This window comes from Phyllobates terribilis, unplaced genomic scaffold, assembly GCF_046119375.1.
Source record: "Phyllobates terribilis strain yellow unplaced genomic scaffold, ASM4611937v1 Scaffold_12__6_contigs__length_324123572, whole genome shotgun sequence".
Taxonomy (NCBI): domain Eukaryota; kingdom Metazoa; phylum Chordata; class Amphibia; order Anura; family Dendrobatidae; genus Phyllobates; species Phyllobates terribilis.
In genome coordinates this window covers 241,042,060-241,063,012 of record NW_027362772.1, presented here as the reverse complement: position 1 = coordinate 241,063,012, position 20,953 = coordinate 241,042,060, and the positions used below count along the sequence as shown (strand labels likewise).

Genomic DNA, 20,953 nt, shown 5'->3' with positions numbered 1-20,953 from the left:
TTATCCCTGTACTGTGACATCCTTGTGTATTATCCCTGTACTGTGACATCACTGTGTGTATTATCCCTGTGCTGTGACATCACTGTGTATATTATCCCTATACTGTGACATCACTGTGTATTATACCTGTACTGTGACATCACTGTGTCTTTTATCCTTGTACTGTGTCATCACTGTATTTATTATCCCTGTACTGTGACATCACTCTGTGTATTATCCCTGTACTGTGACATCACTGTTTGTATTATCCCTGTACTGTGACATCCTTGTGTATTATCCCTGTACTGTGACATCACTGTATTTATTATGTCTGTATTGTGACATCACTGTGTTTGTTATCCCCGTACTGTGACATCACTGAGTGTATAATCCCTGTACTGTGACATCTTTGTGTGTATTATCTCTGTACTGTGACATCACTGTGTGTATTATCCCTGTACTGTGACATCACTGTGTATTATCCCTATACTGTGATTCAACTCTGTCTATTATCCCTGTACTGTGACATCACTGTGTGTATTATCCCCGTACTTTGACATCACTGTGTGTATTATCCCCATACTGTGACATCACTGTGTGTATTATCCCTGTACTGTGACATCACTTTGTGTATTATCCCTGTACTGTGACATCACTGTGTGTATTATCCCTGTACTGTGACATCACTGTGTTTATTATCCCTGTACTGTGACATCACTGTTTTTATTATCCCTGTACTGTGACATCACTGTGTTTATTATCCCTGCACTGTGACATCACTGTCTTTATTGTCCCTGCACTGTGACATCACTATGTGTATTATCTCTGTACTGTGATATCACTGTGTGTATTATCTCTGTACTGTGACATCACTGTGTTTATTATCCCTGTACTGTGACATCACTGTGTTTATTATCCCTATACTGTGACATCACTGTGTGTATTATCCATGTACTGTGACATCACTATGTGTATTATCCCTGTACTGTGACATCACTGTGTTTATTATCCCTGTACTGTGAGATCACTGTGTTTGTTATCCCTATACTGAGACATCACTGTATGTATTATCTCTGTACTGTGACATTACTATGTGTATTATCCCTGTACTGTGACATCACTGTGTATTATCCCTGTACTGTGACATCACTGTGTATTATCCCTATACTGTGACATCACTGTGTATTATCCCTGTACTGTGACATCACTGTGTCTATTATCCCTGTACTATGACATCACTGTATTTATTATCCCTGTACTGTGACATCACTGTGTATTATCCCTGTACTGTGAGATCACTGTGTTTCTTATCCCTGTACTGTGACATCACTGTGTATTATCTCTTTATTGTGACTTCACTCTATTTATTATCCCTGTACTGTGACATCACTGTGTGCATTATCCCTGTACTGTGATATCACTGTGTGTATTATCCCTGTACTGTGACATCACTGTGTGTAATATCCCTGTACTGTGACATCACTGTGTTTATTATCCTTTTACTGTGACATCACTGTATTTATTATCCCTATATTGTGACATCACTGTGTGTATTTTCCCTGTACTGTGACATCACTGTGTGTATTAACCCTGTACTGTGAAATCAGTGTGTATTATCCCTGCAGTGTGACATTACTGTGTTTATTATCCCTGTACTGTGATATCACTGTGTGTATTATCTCTGTACTGTGACATCAATGTGTGTATTATCCCTGTACTGTGACATCCTTGTGTATTATCCCTGTACTGTGACATCACTGTGTGTATTATCCCTGTACTGTGACATCACTGTGTATATTATCCCTATACTGTGACATCACTGTGTATTATACCTGTACTGTGACATCACTGTGTCTTTTGTCCTTGTACTGTGCCATCACTGTATTTATTATCCCTGTATTGTGACATCACTGTGTTTATTATCCCCGTACTGTGATATCACTCTGTATTATCCCTGTACTGTGACATCACAGTGTGTATTATCCCTGTGCTGTGACATTCTTGTGTATTATCCCTGTACTGTGACATCACTGTGTTTATTATGTCTGTATTGTGACATCACTGTGTTTGTTATCCCCATACTGTGACATCACTGTGTGTATTATCCCTGTACTGTGACATCACTGTGTGTATTATCTCTGTACTGTGACATCACTGTGTGTATTATCCCTATACTGTGACATCACTGTGTATTATCCCTATACTGTGACATAACTCTATTATCCCTGTACTGTGACATCACTGTGTGTGTTATTCCCATACTGTAACATCACTGTGTGTATTGTCCCCATACTGTGACATCACTGTGTGTATTATCCCTGTACTGTGACATCACTGTGTGTATTATCCCTGTACTGTGACATCACTGTGTTTATTATCCCTGTACTGTGACATCACTGTGTGTATTATCCCTGTACTGTGACATCACTGTGTGTATTATCCTTGTACTGTGATATCAATGTGTGTATTATCCCTGTACTGTGATATCACTGTGTGTATTATCCCTGCACTGTGACATCACTGTGTGTATTATCACTGTACTGTGACATCACTGTGTATTATCCCTATACTGTGACATACCTCTGTCTATTATCACTCTACTGTGACATCAATGTGTGTATTATCCCCGTACTGTGACATTACTGTGTGTATTATCCCCATACTGTGACATCACTGTGTGTATTATCCCTGTACTGTCACATCACTTTGTGTATTATCCCTGTATTGTGACAACTCTGTGTGTATTATCCCTGTACTGTGACATTACTGTGTGTATTATCCCTGTACTGTGACATCACTGTGTGTATTATCCCTGTACTGTGACATTACTGTGTGTATTTTCCCTGTACTGTGACATCACTGTGTGTATTATCCCTGTACTGTGACATAACTGTGTTTATTATCCCTGTACTGTGACATCACTGTGTATATTATCCCTGTACTGTTACATCACTGTGTGTATTATCCCTGTACTGTGACATCACTGTGTGCATTATCCTTGTACTGTGACATCACTGTGTTTATTATCCCTGTACTGTGACATCACTGTGTGTATTATCCCTGTACTGTGACATCACTGTGTATTATCCCTGTACTGTGACATCACTGTGTGTATTATCCCTGTACTGTGACATCACTGTGTGTATGTGTGATGCTCACAGCCCTACCCTGAGAGATGGGGGTACTCAGAGCCGGGTCAGATGTTTGGTGGGTTGTAGCTGTGGCCTGGACCCGTTCCGTGCCCAGGGCCATCACATTAAAAGGGTGTAATGCACTTTCAGAGTTGGTGTTGATCGAATGGTTGTATTGACTACGCCATCTGTAGTGTCTGGTGATTCCCCCACCAGCTCTGCGTTCAGTACTCTGAGGTGGGATGTAGTGGCAGCCGGAGATGATAGTACTCCCCACAAGCGGAGCAGTGCCTCAGGGCAGAGAGGACAGGAGGATGGGAGTTGTAGTGGAAGATGTGGTGCGGTGTAGTGCGGTGCCGCGTTGCAATAAGAAACCGAAGGCCATAGGGGTAGTTTTCCAAGCTTTACTCATGGTAGAATGCACAGCTGCAAGGCTTCTCCCTGCTCCTCGCGGAACGCTGCGGCCACCAGGACCGGGGGTCCGACAACCTCCGGGTAGTTCAGGTGCTTTGGTCAGGGCCCCGCACCAGAGTGTTCCTAGACTTTCCCACTAGGTCCTCTCCTGTCCGTGTGAAGTGCGTGTACTAAGGCCGGGTCTCCCTCTGGACTATGTACAGAACAAGGGCACGGGCGGCGACTCCGCTCCGTCCTTCGCCGGTGGGATCCACTGAGCCTCCGGGCTTCTCCGACTAAGACTTGAAGTGACAGAGTAAGATATCGGGGGCCAGTACCCCTTTTGCAGCAGGAATCTCTCTGATTAGGCCAGAATAGTGAGGACAGGTGGCGTATACCGCTCCATCTGCATCCCCCTGGGATCCTTTTGCCTGCGGAGCTTGTCTCCTCTGCTCCCCTCCAGGCCTTCTTAGGTAGGGACCTTGACCGGGTAGAGACAGCCGTTAACTCTTGCCTGCTCCTCGACTCAAGGCCAGAGCACGAGGACTGTGTCCCCATCAACTGCACGTTCACACAGAAATCCACTTTCAGTGATGAAGATCACAATCAAAGATTAAAAGCCCAAGATGGCTGTTTATTAAATATGAATTTTTGTTGAGTAACCTAAATGTGCGTCCTCCACCCTCACCCACTATTAGGTTCCCCCTTACTTTGGTTCCCCCATCTCCACTTATCCCGGCTGGGGCAGCACCCTGGTGCCTTAAAGCCCCCCTACAGGTGGGAGAGATGTGGTGTTGGATGCGGAGGTGAGGTCCTGACAGTTGCACCATCCTTACCTCGAAGGAGAGATACCACACCTCATTAAAGAGATGCAGTACCCCTGTGGCGACCGAACCCTCAGGGGCGCCACATGTATTATCCCTGTACTGTGACATCACTGTGTGTATTATCCCTGTACTGTGACATCACTGTGCGTTTTATCCATGCACTGTGACATCACTGTGTGTATTATCCTTGTACTGTGACATCAGTGTGTGTATTATCTCTGTACTGTGACATCACTTTGTGTATTATCCTTGTACTGTGACATCACTGTGTGTATTATCCCTGTATTGTGACATCACTGTGTATTATCCCTGTACTGTGACATCACTGTGTGTATTATCCCTGTACTGTGACATCACTGTGTTTATTATCCCTGTACTGTGACATCACTGTGCGTATTATCCCTGTACTGTGACATCACTGTGTGTATTATCCTTGTACTGTGACATCACTGTGTGTATTATCCCTGTACTGTGACATTACTGTGTGTATTATCCCTGTACTGTGACATCACTGTGTTTATTATCCCTGTACTGTGACATCACTGTACGTATTATCCCTGTACTGTGACATCACTGTGTGTATTATCCTTGTACTGTGACATCACTGTGTGTATTATCCCTGTACTGTGACATTACTGTGTGTATTATCCCTGTACTGTGATATCACTGTGTGTATTATCCCTGTACTGTGACATAACTGTGTTTATTATCCCTGTACTGTGACATCACTGTGTATATTATCCCTGTACTGTGACATCACTGTGTGTATTATCCCTGTACTGTGACATCACTGTGTGTATTATCCTTGTACTGTGACATCACTGTGTTTATTATCCCTGTACTGTGACATCACTGTGTGTATTATCCCTGTACTGTGACATCACTGTGTGTATTATCCTTGTACTGTGACATAACTGTGTGTATTATCCTTGTACTGTGACATCACTGTGTTTATTATCTCTGTACTGTGACATCACTTCGTGTATTATCCTTGTACTGTGACATCACTGTGTGTATTATCCCTGTACTGTGACATCACTGTGTGTATTATCCCTGTACTGTGACATCACCGTGTTTATTATCCCTGTACTGTGACATCACTGTGTGTATTATCCCTGTACTGTGACATAACTGTGTTTATTATCACTGTACTGTGACATCACTGTGTGTATTATCTCTGTACTGTGGCATCACTGTGTGTATTATCCCTGTACTGTGACATCCTTGTGTATTATCCCTGTACTGTGACATCACTGTGTGTATTGTCCCTGTTCTGTGACATCACTGTGTATTATCCCTATACTTTGACATCACTGTGTATTATGCCTGTACTGTGACATCACTGGGTACATTATGTAGGTGTTGTGACATTTTCAGGGTTGCACGTATATGAGATGCAGAAGTTACAGTTTTACCTGGGAAAAGCCGCTAGTGGAAGACATAGGTCGTCTTCGCACAATATATTACTGATGCATTTTCTTTGCAGTGATTTATCCAACATTCTGTTAAATTTCCATGTTTTAACAGTGTTTTTAGAAAATAGGGGCAAGTACACACATCATGAACGCATCCAGTGAACGTGGCCTAGCAATACTATAAATGGCTAATAAAGATATGGTCCCTTTTACACATTAAGGGCTTGGGAACTACAGGACACTGGATGTATATTCAAAAGAGGAAGAGAAATTGGGATCTCAATTCTTGGAAATGGGGGTGGTGGTATGGGTGTTTCCAATGGGCAGATCCCAACAATCTTATATTTGCATATATTAAGGAAAACCATTTAATGTTTTCTTCCAGTCAGATGTGAAATACAATTATTAATTAAAGTGATCGACCTGGGTTAAAGGATTATGATTTCTTTGAAAAACAGTGCCACACTTGTCCACAGGTTGTGTGTGGTATTACAGTTCAGCCCTATTTACTTCAATGGAGCCACCGTGTTATGGTGTTGTCCCATCAGAAACAATCTCTTTAATAAAAGCGCCACTTCTGACATCTCTCTCAACACATAACTGTGGCCAACCAGTCTCTGTCCAGGGTAAATGTACATTCCCAGTGTGAGACAGCTGCTTGTTACTTGATGTCCTCTCTGGGTCATCGGGTCCTGAGTGGGAACCTCCACAGGGCTAATAGACATAGGTTGTGCTTCCTTTGATGGGAAAGAGGAAGAAGTTATTGTATTTTATTGTTTAGAAGTTTCAAGATTTCAGGTTTGATACATTTCAACTTTTTTTCTGTGTAAATATTTATAGGCCCAAAAATGACAAAAGTGTTCTCGGAGTGATATTTTCTGGCTAACACGGTATAACAATATAATTTTTTATTGTACATCAACTTTTTTTCTGAAATGTTTCCTGAAATTATTGTTTTTCTCCCATCTGTATAATATCAGTAAAATTGTGCCACCTTGTGGTATAATATGAGCATTACACAAAATGTATTCTGTTCAGTATTTGTTGAGTACCTTCCTGTAAAAACCAATAATACTAATACCAATAATTAAAAAATAAGAAAACGTTATCTTTGTTTTCTATAGAAAGAAACTTAGCAGAAACGATCAAATCGATCAATGGACAGGGTGAATTCAAACTATTTTTGATTCGCATGCGGTGAATTGCCTAAAATGTCCTTGGCCATTTCACACATTGCAGAAGCCACAGAATAATCACTTGACCTTGGGTGGGTTTCGCCATAATGATTTGCAGCTATCATATCACATGGTATAGCATAGCCGATCAGGAGAGACTATCACAGCCTGTATAAAAGCCGAGGCAGGGAATGCAGCAGCTGTTTTATGGTGAATCTGGATAGTGAGGTGATAGAATGTGACAGCACAGCGGTGAAGAAGATTTAATGTGTGAGGAAAAGAGAATAATGTCATGCACATTTTTAATTTTAACAGCAATTGGAAGCTTTGGAGTGCATTTGATTAGCGGCTAATTAATTCTCCAAAAGTCAAATTTCCAGGGAAGATTAGATGAATCTGGCAAATTTGAATTTCAAAAGATTCTTTTATCATGTGTTCTCCTATTTGGTTGCTCATTGAACCCGATAAAGGGAGCATTAATCCTTTCTCCAAAGACTGGTATCTCCTGTCTGTCTAAATCTGTATGTCTTTGTAGGTTTTTGCAGTAAGTGTCACGTTAAAGGGTCTGTCCCTCATATATACAGCATAAGTGTCACAGGTGTGTCAGGTTTGACAGACAGTCATACGGAGTCCGGCTGTAGAAGGTCGCTGCGTTTGGCCTTGCAAACATCTTCCTCATACTTTCATGATCCCTCTCTTTCCAGGACCCAGCGGTGATCTTCACCTTGCTTGGGGATTATACTTTTTGGACCTAGCGGGGATCCTCACCTTCTGCTGCTAATTACTACACCCTTGCTGTATTCTTAAATACACTCAGATCCTCAGAGAGTTGCTGGTTATAGTTTCTTATCTATTCAGGCCTGGAATTCTAGTAGTTGGCTAGAATTACCTTGGAGTTCCTTTGTGGATTGTTGTCGTGTTCTCTCAGGTGTCATCTTAAAGCTAAGTGTATTCCGTGGTTTGTTTCCCTTGTGTGTACTTTAGTTTACAGTGGGGCTGACTAGTGCTCACCCCTCCCTCTCCTTACCTAGGGCCTAGCTTTAGGGTCAGCTAGGGCCAGGTTTCCTGCTCAGCGATAGGTGCAGAACCTATATAGGGTCCAAGCGGGAGTCAGGGTTTGTCGTTTGAGCTGTTTAGGGGTCTTCACTCCCCCTTTCCCTACTTGTAGGGCAGCCTTCCCTTTTCCTGTCTTACTCTATCCAGTAAGAGGTCACAATGTCTGACTGTGTAGCACTGCACATTTTTTTCAAAAGAATGGTCACGCCCAGTTGTCAATATATTCATAAATTTCCAGGGGGGATAATAGAGGAATGGCACAATGCATAGCTGCAACAAAAGATGTTCAAGAGTTAGTACACCAGCTTCATGTAGTCTTGTAGGTGTGCACCACATAGGAGTCGGATACAGATGCTTCTTATGACATGGCTAATACTTTATTTTGTACAGTTTTCTTCAGTTTTTTGCTTTTCTGTGAAGGTTTTGAAGGCCAAAGGGGCAAAATACCCCTATACAGTAGCTTAGTACCCGGTATGGGTATTCCTTTTAATATAAAGTCACTATTGTAAAATGTCCCTTGAATTTCAGTTCAGATGTTAATCAGCAGCGGCTGCTCTTCATCATCCAGGTCTCCACTTGGTGCGATGTCATAGATGACAAACAGCGAAGAGTAGAAACAGCCAACAAATGACATGAGGCTGGAAAAGTACATTACACCATTGGCACTGCCAACCATCGAGGTCAAAGGTCCCATCACAATGGACACGAGTATCTGTGCGAGGAAGTATTGGCAGCTGAGCAGAGAGATATCGACCCCCATACCACGCTTGCTTCCGTCTGAGCTCGACGATACAAACTGGAGAAAAAAAATTAGGTTAAAAAATGGGTATATATTACTTTCTAATTGCTGCAATGCACTATTCTAATAGGTACAGAGAGAGACTGGGCAATATGATCTTCTAGTACCCGACCCTCCTTTATGTTCAGCAATGCCATATCTATGTACACTGTATGAGGCAAATGAGTAGTGACAACAGAACAAATGAATATATGGATAGGGGTTGCAAATGTCTGAGGTACCGTTAATAAAAGTGAAAGTTTTGAGCTGCGACCCTTAAAGGGGTTTGCCCACCAACAAAAAATCATTTTAATCAATAGATCTTGGAATAATAATAACTTCCACAATCGGATGTGTTTAACTAAAATGTTCCTGTGCTGAGATAATCTTATAAATGTGCCCCTGCTGTGTACTGTGTAATGGCCGTGTCTGACCGTACAGGAACATGGTCTGATCATACCACAGCTTCTGGGCAGGGGGGAAAGCAAAAGAGAGTATACAGACATAACAAAATGGGATCGCAGCTGATTCTTTCTGTGAGGTAAAACATTTCACTGCCTGTTTGTAAAAAATGTTTTACTTCAAAGAAAGAATCAGCTGTGATCCCCAGCTGTCCTGTCTGTTGTGGGAAAGCCCATTTAATTTTGTATGCATTTAGTTTGTGGCTACATAATGGTCAGATGGCATTGTGGGGTCAGTGCGTATAATCCAGAGCGAATAGAAGCTCCGATATTCCTACTAGTAGTCACATACACAAATGGTACAGATAGGCAGAGGAGGAAAAGCAATGCAGCAGAGAGAAACGCTTGCATCAAGACTAGCTAGAAAGTGGGAGTGAGTAACACTTGCTATTAAGATGTGCTGCCCCTGCTCTTAGTGAATGCTTTAAACTAGGAGCATGCAAAAAGATACAGTCTGAGCTGCAGTCAGAATTGTTTTTCCAAGAGGGGAGCATAGTGGCTACTTCCTAACACCTAGGTGAGGAGTTAGCTGCCCAAGAGGGGAGAAAAGAAGCCACAGCGGAGGAGTCTGTAAAGAAGAGTGCCATGAGACAGATGACTAGGAGACTGGCGTTAGTGTGTAAGGGACTGCTGATATACAATAACTATTGGGATGTGCTCAGAAAGGCCAATCTTAGCCCATTAATAAGCAATGATTGATAATATATGAGTGGATAAGTGCCCATTTACTGTCCAGCTTACCCAAGCAAAGAGCACTGATGTGAACAAAGTGATCGCTCTGTGCATTTGTAGAAGGTCCTGAACAAAGGATCTCTCGCTATTCATTCAGAATGTTCATTTTTTTCCTAAACGAAACAATCTGTTCTAGTCTGTCAGGCAGGTGTGCTGCTGAGGATATCTGAAGTATTGGGGGAGATTTATCATAACCGGTACTTGTGTATGGTACGGCAACTCAGCTCTTTACACTGGATCTGGGCTGTAACACCCAACACCACCTATGAGCCCATATGGGGCTGTTTCTGGAATAAGAAGCCATGTTTTTCAATTCCTTACCACATTTTATTTAGCATTTAACTTGTCACTGACGTTGACATTACAGAGAATGCTCCCTCTTTCTACTCTGACCAAAATAAAGTGCACATAATGAATTATCCACCGCTCACCTTCTTATTCTGGTAGTAGTCACAAAGAAGTGAATATGGCAGGATGCAAAGTGTAGAGAAGAGGATCCCATGTGTGATACATAGAGACAGGATGATGTAAAGATTACTAGACAATGTCGCCAGACCAGTGCCCAGTCCAAATGTGAGATATGCGATAAAGTACAGGGTGCGGATACTAAAATATTCTTCCAATTTTTCCAGTATAGCTGATTAAAAAACACAAAAATAATAATTATTAAAGTTTGCAAGTAACATCTAAGTATCTATCTATCTATAAACAAAACTCACCAGCACCTTCTAAAAGAAAAAAGTAAGTGTCAAGAGGTGCAAACTAATATGATTTCATAATGTACAAGCAAAAGAATAATTAAGCCTCTGTAAGCGCTAAGATGTATGTAAACATTGTATGTATGAGATTTGAGCGGCATTACTGCTATATCGAATATACTTATGAAATGAAGGTACTTAGCGCACAAATTGGACAATTCATGAGAGCCCACCAGCCATGACAAGCGACCTTTCTCTGATGGGACCCTAAACCTAATATTTATCAAACATGCCTCTCCCGCCTACGGCTGTTTTTCATTAGTGCGGAATCCTATCTGCCCTTTAAATTTGTAGCTTATAGACCAGGAAAGGCATGTTTGATAAATATTAGGTTTAGGGTCTCATCAGAGAAAGGTCGCCTTGTTGTGGCTGGTGGGTTCTCATGAATTGTCCAATTTGTGCGCTAAGTACCTTCATTTTATTGGTATATTCTATATAGCAGTAATGCAGTTACATTTCATATATTCAACGCTTACAGAGGCTGCAATTTATCTAGTATCTATCTATATGTCTGTGTATCTTATTATCTATTTATTATCTATCTATTATCTACGAATCACCTATCTATCTATTATCTACCTATCTATTATCTATCTATATCTATCTATTATCTATCAATCATATATCTATCTATCTATTATCTATCTATCATCTATCTATTTACCTATTATCTATCTATTATCTATCTATCTATTATCTATCTATCTATTATCTATCTATATATCTATTATCTATTTATCTATTATCTATCTATGTATCTGTGTATCTTATTATCTATCTATCTATCTATCTACCTATCTATCATCTACCTATTATCTATCATATATCTATTATCTATCTTTGTATCTTATTATCTATCTATCTATCTATATATCAATAAATCTATCTTTCTATGTATTATCTATCCCTCTATCCGTCTATCTATCTACCTATTATCTATCTGTGTATCTTATTATCTATCTATCTATCTATCTATCTATCTATCTTTATATCAATAAATCTATCTTTCTATGTATTATCTATCCCTCTATCTGTCTATCTATCTATCTACCTATTATCTATCTGTGTATCTTATTATCTATCTATCTATCTATCTATATATCAATAAATCTATCTTTCTATGTATTATCTATCCCTCTATCCGTCTATCTATCTATCTATCTATCTATCTATCTATCTATTATCTATCTGTGTATCTTATTATCTATCTATCTATCTATCTATCTTTATATCAATAAATCTATCTTTCTATGTATTATCTATCCCTCTATCTGTCTATCTATCTATCTATCTATCTTTATATCAATAAATCTATCTTTCTATGTATTATCTATCCCTCTATCTGTCTATCTATCTATCTATCTATCTATCTTTATATCAATAAATCTATCTTTCTATGTATTATCTATCCCTCTATCTGTCTATCTATCTATCTATCTATCTATCTATCTATCTATCTACCTATTATCTATCTGTGTATCTTATTATCTATCTATCTATATATCAATAAATCTATCTTTCTATGTATTATCTATCCCTCTATCCGTCTATCTATCTATCTATCTATCTACCTATTATCTATCTGTGTATCTTATTATCTATCTATCTATCTATCTATCTTTATATCAATAAATCTATCTTTCTATGTATTATCTATCCCTCTATCCGTCTATCTATCTACCTATTATCTATCTGTGTATCTTATTATCTATCTATCTATCTATCTATCTATCTATCTTTATATCAATAAATCTATCTTTCTATGTATTATCTATCCCTCTATCTGCCTATCTATCTATCTATCTATCTATCTATCTATCTATCTATCTATCTATCTACCTATTATCTATCTGTGTATCTTATTATCTATCTATTTATCTATCTACCTAATTATCTATCTATCTCTCCAGGTTTACATATATTTATATGCACATTATAAGTGTGTTATAGGAAGGCTTAGATACCTGAGTAAAACGCAGCACTGAAGGCGTATATACACATTCCCCAGCATCCCATTGTGACACCCGCATTATACTTATGATATTCTTCAGAATTGTGTGGAGCTTTAGGATCTCCTTGAAAAATGACTTCTCCCATGAAGTCGGTATAAAATAGCAACATACCTTCAAAGGATAACCACCCTGCAAAGTGAGAGACACAAGTGAGATGGTTCCTTCTGTTGAAAAAATATAGATCATGTGTATCATAAAAGGTTGTAAAAAGGATGAGAGAGTTATGCTGTATATGGGCTTGTTCACATGATGCATTTTTGTCATGGAAAAAACAACATTTTACAGTACTAGCAAAGTGGATGATACTTATGAAAACCCATGCACACGCTGCTTATTTTTTTTCTTGCACATTTGAACCTTCAAAGCGTTTTTTTCCCCCAAATCCGCAGTACGTCAATTCTTTTAGCATTTTGCGTTTTTCACCCATTCAAATGAATGGGAAAACAACGCAAGTAAAAGCGCAGCGTTTTTCCTGTAAACACTCCTGTAAATGTGCTGCAAATACTGAATGTGTGCACATACCCTATAAAAAGATCCAAAATTACTGCAAAGTCACCAAGTGATAAAGGAGTGCAATAATATATAAAACTGGCCTTTCTCAAGCCTAAAAAATACAGCCTTTAGGCTTGAGGAAGGCCAAATTTGGCCAAAATGTTGCCTGCTTTGTCTTCCTGTTTTAACTAATATAGAATAAAGATCAAGTTTTTATCAAGAACCTGCGGTATAGCTGCCTCCGATTCTTGTAATTTTCTACGTTGTTTTTGGAGCTGGTGGGAGGCCCGGCCAGGCTAGGCACAAGTTTGGTCAATGGTGCATATGAATCTACTATTGGACTGAGGAGTACAACAATAGAGAGTGAACCCCATTGCAGGGGTCATAATAGTGGGCCCCGCATTCAGTACCAGCCTTAGACACTTTCTGTGTCTTGCCAAACAAGACAGCAGGGTCTCACTGAATACTGGTGTCATTAGGGGTGTAGTCTAACATGCAGCAAAAAAAATGAACCAAAATTTTGGTGCAAATTTCAGAAACAAAATAAGCCAACTAATAGGCGGTGTAAACTTAGACTTAGTAGTCTTAAAATATATCAGATTTAATCAAAATGAATGAACCACTATGATAAATCTGGAGTACTATAAGACAGTATGGGGGGAATTATCAAGATTGGCGTTTAATATGCCAGTCTGGAACCCATTACCTACTGGATGTAAGCAGATTTCCCCTTAAATATGGCGCATATTTACCAAAATAGAAAATCTACACCAATTGTGAGCAGGTGCAAATTTCAGATAGAAAACTGGCACATATCATAGTAACCATCAATAATAATACCTATCAGACTCAGACAAGAAGGGTATACTCATACCAAGGTGAAGTAGTGGCTTCTGGATCAGGCATGCACGCGTCCCTTAACCCCGACGCGCGTTTCGTCAACACTTCCTCAGTGGTGAGTGCATTGATTGGACCTGTCTAAGGCATTGTATTTGCTCGTCCCTCACATTTGAGGCACTTGATTTTAATGCGTGTTATATATATTTAATTTAGTAACATTTATTCGGATACATGCAAATTGAAGTGTTCATGGTTTTGACTAGTGTTGAGCGAATTTGTTCGGCATTTCAAATTCGTGTTTGTGTTCAGGGTTCCGGCTTGTTCGCGCCAAAAAATCGGTTCCACCCACAAACATCCCTGATTTGCCACGCTGTCACGCAGATGTTGCCATATGTATGGTTAGATGGGCATCATTGTTTTTAAGTGCAGTTTTTTCATGACACTATAGTCTATATATGGACCTATATTGATTGCTCTAACACATCTTAGTAAATTTGTTGGCCACACCAAACGGCTAAACTCTGATCACTTTGTATAAAACTGATGTGAGCAGTGAAAAAGCCCAAAAATTCTTGTGCAAATATAGCACGTGCCATAATTTGTGACCTTTTTTTGTTTCTGAAAACTGGCATGTAGGGGGATGATAAATTCACCCCTATTGTCTAAGTTTGCACTGTGTAAAAAATATAGCACGGATAAGAATGCCCCACTGTATATGAAAAAGATGCAGATCTATAACAGAGCTTTACCCAGGAAACCCTACAAGCAAGTCCTTTAATCTTCCCGATTCGCAGAATTTACCTAGGAAGTGATTGATGCATAGGTTACGCAGAGCCTTAGGCATGTGGCAGATGGATGAACACAGGAGTTTCATTGAAAGTGGTCGATTGGAAAGCTCAGTTGATCCATTAAGTTCACTTTCATACTTTACTCCATTCAGCAATATGTTAGCCACCTGCACCATAAGAACTCCATATCAGCATACAATACAGTGAGAAACACCTAGAAATCAAACCATGTAACATTAAGTCATGCACAAGAGTCAACCAAAACTGAACAGAAATATTCCCTGCCAGAAAGCTCGAAAAAAATATGTCCTGCACAACTTATAGAAGGATTGCAAAACGGCTTAATTTTGGAATTTTTATTAAAGGGGTCCTGTCACCAAGTCATGAATGTCAAGTGTGTGCTCTTATTTTATTCCCACTTCTCCCCTGAATATTCAGTTGTTGTTTTTTTCTAAATCCGCCATATGATTCCAGAGATACGGGCCTTGTTATTTAGTGCTACTTTTTATGGTCTTTACTCAGAGGGCGTGGCTCACAGGGTAATTATGCAGAATAGCCTAAAGACACGCCCCCGAGGATCATGTGAGCCATAAAAGTAGCAATAAATAAAAAGGGTCATATATCTGGATGTATATGGCGGATTTTAAAAAGACAAAAAAATGATTACTCAGGGGAGAAGAGAGAATGAGACAAGATCAAAAACTGGACACTAATGACTGGTGACTGGCTCTCATTAAAGGGGTTGTCTAGTCTTAAGCTATAAGTGTGCAGTCACTCTATGTGACTGCAGACTTGCGAAGCCTCACATTGAGCACAGTGCGCGCTGTCAGGATTCTCTGGTGCTGGCGTCGACAGCAAATATTCAATATCCATACTCACAGCCACATTTCAACTAGATAGGCACTGCCTCGCGCAATACGAGTGCACGCAATGTGAGGATTCACAAGTCTGCAGTCACTTGTAGCTTAAGACCGGACAACCCCTTTAAGGAACCTCCAAGAATTATAAATCCTTGGAGAATAAAAGAAAATCCAGCCACAGATAATAGATTTGTGGTTGATTCCCTACTGACTAGTTAATATCTATGGAACCAGACAGACATCAGGGGAAACAAGGATCAGATAACTACTAGTTCGATCTTGATTGTCATAAGATAACTACAAATACACATGGGACAGATTTTCTGGGACTGTCCCATGCAGAATTGCACATGAAAAAAAAAACTGCTACAGTAGCAAGCAATATCATCTATACATTGCAGAAACTTTCTGCATTGAATTGGCTACGGTGCAAATTTTTAAATTATATCAATTTATGTTGTGGATTTACTGTGGACTTTTCACATTGAAGTGCAGACTTTGTTGCGGATTTGACACTTCTGATTTTTTTTGTTTTTACTGAAAGAAGTAAGTAAAAAGTCAATGGGTCTGAAATCCGCAACAGCAGATTTTACGATGGATTTCAAGTAATCAGCAGCCAAATCTGCAACAGTAACTTTCGTAAATCGTGAATTTTGACTTCCTCACGTACATACAAAATACGACGTATAAAAGGAAAAAAGTCACTACTCCAACTTATGACATTAAATGATCTAATCTTTCAATCAGACATTGACTAAAATAACCCATGCTTTAATTAATTACATCCACTAACTTACATAATTCTGCCACTGGCATAAGATAGTTATATAGGATTAGATAAAACATGGCTGAACTTTTCCAGAAACGGGTTACACCTGTCTATGGGTTCTATCTGGCATTACGGCACAGCTTAGGGAACGAGGTTGCGTTGCATTACCATACACAACCTGTGGTCAGGTGTGGCGCTGTTTTTGACTGTAAGCAGCCATGTTTTTCTAATCTGGACACATCCTCTATAAAACATTATAGCAGAAGAATGAATAATACAATCATGTTCTTGTCCATCTTACCTGTTGACTAAATGTTACGTTTCGCCTACGGCTGCTCTCGGGGCACATCCCTGTTACTATGTCTGGAATAGCTAATGACTGCGGCCTTTTCAGGATTCCTGATGATCTGGCCTTTGGTGTATCAAGGGATCCGACTCTCAGACTACTTCTGTCTGCGCCAGGGCTTGTCAAGCTGTCGGCAGAATCCAGACTTCTGTTTCCACCGCAGTAAAGACTTTCAGGTACTCGGGGAAGACTACTGGCTTGTCTTGGTAAACTTCCGGAGGTTGAGGAGAAGCCCTCGTGTCCTCCGGTGAAGCAGTCAATGAGAACACTGTCAATGTTGGTGGTGCCAAATGAGGAAGCAAATTCATTGATCCCCGTTAAGGAATTGTCCCGGCTGATCAGGCTGCCATACTTCGGTGTGAGAGGACTGAGGGGTGAGATTGGGCTGGTGAAGCTGGCATACAAATGGTTGGAATTTTGTGAAGGGACGGATTGATTCTCCTGTTCTTCAAAAAACACGGGTGGTGAAGGAGGAAGAGGGAGACTCGGGCTTTTCATCACCTTCTTCTTTTTGTTGAAGGACGGAAGAGGTCTCTCAGGAATACTGATCAACGTCAAGACGGTGGTGATGGCCAGAGTTATAGATGTGAAAGTGTAGATGACTCGTAACTGTCCTCCCATTGCTTTCCCAAATTTAGTCTTGTTCCAGTTAATGCCGCCAACCACATAACCAAATCCACCGCCAAGACCTACAAGAATAAAACATTAATGACAAACCAGGTAATATAATCCTGGATTTGTTCTCTTTCACCAACTTTTTAAAAGAAAATTTAGGTTTTCATAGTGAAAAATAAACTCTGCAAAAAGTCTTGATTATAAATCTTCAATGCAGACCTAAGTATCTCCATAGTAACAGACTACAAAAAAAGCCAATGTAGTCGGATTTTGCTGTCACATCCCGAATTCTTACTAGCTGTCATTTGGGGCATTCACCAATTAGGTACAATTAGATTTTTCATCTTAAATGCTTTAGAACACTAAAATATTTGGTTGCGGAGTTGGACATTAATGATACGTGCACACGTGTTGGGAAAAGCCAACCCAAGTCCAGTGGTGAATTTAGTCTCAAATTTGCAGCAAAATCCATGTGTATTATATAAAGATTTTGCTGTGGATTTTACCCCTGTATATAGAAAGGGGTAAAATTCACAATGAAAATTTTCGAAAGGAATTGAAATGTTGCAGAATTAAAGGGCTTTCCCAAGACTATTTTTTTCTATGGGACTAAAAACTAACAGGTAGGTATTTGCTAACAGAGGCAACTACCTGCTTGTTCTACCCGGCGCCGGCTCAGAGTAGTCACCAACAGCTCCTGCCGGCAAATCAGCTGCTTCATGTCAACAGAGCAGCTCTTCTTCTTCTGGGCTGTACTGTTGATGGGGCGTAACTGCCGATGTCATACTGATTGACAGCCAGCTCCCCGCTGCATAACTGTGGGGAGCCAGCTGTCAATTGGTATGACTTTGAAGAGAATCCTCTGCTCTGTTGACGTGACATCAGTGGAAGCCACTGAATTGCTGCTAGGAGCGATCAGTGACCTTTCTGTCGGCAGAGATCAGTGTCGGGCACAACAGCCAGGTTCTTAGCAACTACCTGCTTCTTAGTTCTTAATCTCGTAGTAGAAAAATTTAAATAGTACTGGATAATCTCTTTAAAAATCAGCACCAGAGGCCGATATCCAAGTGAAAATATGTCTCAGCAGGTAACTTGAATTCCGAGTCCATGAAACTTGGTCTGAGCATGGACCGCTATGAACAGACTGTCTGCAGGTCTTCCAACCTGAACTCGACAGCCTCATATCTAGCTTTCAAATGCAGTTCGAGAAACCATCGGTAAGTCCATGCATTGTAGTCCATATTCGGACTGACTTTCACAGACTTTTGCATGAGCCTTAGGCTTGGACTATGAGGGAATACTTATCTAAGGCTGGGATCACTCTCGACTCGCACTCCACAGCACCATGAGGCTGTTGAGTTTAGGGTGGGAGACCTGCATTAGGGCAGTGCTCGGACTAAGTGTCATGGACTTCTGTATGAGCCCTAGTGAGGCTGACAGTCACTATTCAGTTTGCAATTCACTATTCTACATGCTTAATTACGGATTTACGAGTGGAGTGGCTCTAAAGATATCCAATTAATTTGGTGTCTCTAAGCCTTAATTATGTGCTATCTCAGCTTAATCAGGAGCATCAATAACAACTGCTTAATTGTCCACTTCATGTTATTGATGAGGATGTGCACATTTCTTGCTGTGGCCTCTTTTTTATAATGTGAAGGTCAGGAATTTGTACAAACTCAGGGGCAGCCAAGGTAGATTTTGCAAACAGTGACATGCAGAACTGGTCAGGATTGCATCCTCTTTTAGGCTGGGGCTATATGGTAACATGCGTCACGCAATATCAATTCTCAGACAAGTCGCGCTACCAAAAACATCTGTGCGACTTGTAGAGCTGCACTGAAATATATGGCAAGTGAGCCCTGTGCAAAAGAGAATCCTACATATTTGGGAACATTTGTGAATCTTTCGTAGATGTTGTAGGTAGCAGATCTAACACCATAGAAAATCTTAGATCTGATGCGACGCCACGATCTCAATGTCGCCGTGTAGCCCCAGGTGGGATCCAGATTATCAATCATAGAATCATAGAATGTTAGAGTTAGAGGGGACCTCCGGGGTCACCGTGTCCAACCCTCTGCTCAATGCAGGATTCACTAAACCATCTCAGACAGATGTCTGTCCAGCAAATGACAGTCCATGTGCAAATGAGAATAAGGATGATCCTTCTACACTGTGACAGCCCTTGACATATTTGTAGACAGCTATTAAGTCTCCTCTCAGTCTTCTTTTTTGCAAGCTAAACATTCCCTGATCCTTTAACCGTTCCTCGTAGGACATAGTTTGCAGTCCGCTCACCATCCTAGTAGCTCTTCTCTGAACTTGCTCCAGTTTTTCTAATAACTAATCTGTATCTATATTTTTCTAATAACTAATCTGTATCTATAGAATCATAGAATGTTAAAAATTATGAACCCCCTCACAAAGGAACTCATACCTACAATCTCCGGTTTAGGAGGTCTTAACCATCAGGCCACTCGGGCTGATGAGAAAAAAATCATAACCCTGGAAGCAGTGGGATAACAATAGGTTCTCTACTTTTCGTGCAGGACACTAAGCCACAGAAAATGTTTCCTGCCCTATATGTATTACTGATACAAAACTATAAGATTCCAAATGGAATGGAAATGTTAAAATACGTAACGGTAATATCTTGCACATTTTCCAAATTGATGTGACCCCCCAGCCGAAAAAAAATAAAAAAACTTACATCCATCAACACATCCCTGGGAATGACTAAGAACAACCCTGCTTGCTGAGTATCTACGGCATGCTTGTATATTATGTTCGAGTCCCTGCGTCTGCATGATTTACAGCTGTTAGACAGCCTCAACACATGTGAAGACTCCCTAATAAACAAGCAATCCTTGAATATTCTGAGGCTGTCTAACAGCCGCAAATCATGCAGACAGAGGGGCTCGAACATAATATACGAGCACGCCGAAGATACTCGGTAAGCACCCGAGCATGCTCGGTTAATGGGGACATATCTAATTGACAAGAAGAGAAGTAACAGAATCTTGTCAACTTAGTCATCAATTTCAAGGAGGAATAGCAGAGGAACAGCAAAATCACAGTGTCTATTTAAAGGGAATCTGTTACCAGGTTTTTGCTACACCATGAGAACAGCATGATATAGGGGTAGAGACCCTGATTCCAGTGATGTATCATTAATGGGCTGCTTAGTGCATTTTTGATAAAATCCCTGTTTTTTGTACTGCAGATCTACCAGTTCTCTGAATGTTGAGCCCTGTATAACCCTGCCTACACCACTGATTAGCAGCGCTGTGTATACTGTGCATAGGCAGAAAGTTGCCAATCAGTGCTGGGGGTGGGGTTATACAGAGATCATGAACATAGAGGACTACATGGTAGCAGGTTTACTAGTCCTCTAGTGATAATCTCCTGCTGATAATACTGTGATTTTATCAAAATTACAGCAAGCAGTCTAGTAAGTGACACATCACTGGAATCAGGGTCTCTGCCCCTACATCATTCTGCTCTCAAATGGGGTAGCAAAAAACTG

The 20,953-nt window shown here is 40.3% G+C and overlaps 1 protein-coding gene across 2 annotated transcripts in view; it reads right to left on the bottom strand.

Moving 5' to 3' along the window:
- Positions 1-6,903: 6,903 nt before the first annotated feature.
- Positions 6,904-20,953, bottom strand: part of SLC45A1 (solute carrier family 45 member 1) — a 31,347-nt gene continuing 17,297 nt past the window's right edge. For both annotated transcript variants that reach the window (XM_073656740.1, XM_073656741.1), the window contains 5 exons: positions 16,768-17,501; positions 14,851-15,004; positions 12,670-12,846; positions 10,379-10,584; positions 6,904-8,772 (listed from right to left, as the gene is read on the bottom strand). In XM_073656740.1, coding sequence (XP_073512841.1) covers positions 8,506-8,772; positions 10,379-10,584; positions 12,670-12,846; positions 14,851-15,004; positions 16,768-17,501 — 1,538 coding nt within the window. In that variant the 3' untranslated portion in view covers positions 6,904-8,505. The remainder of the gene's footprint in view (positions 8,773-10,378; positions 10,585-12,669; positions 12,847-14,850; positions 15,005-16,767; positions 17,502-20,953) is intronic.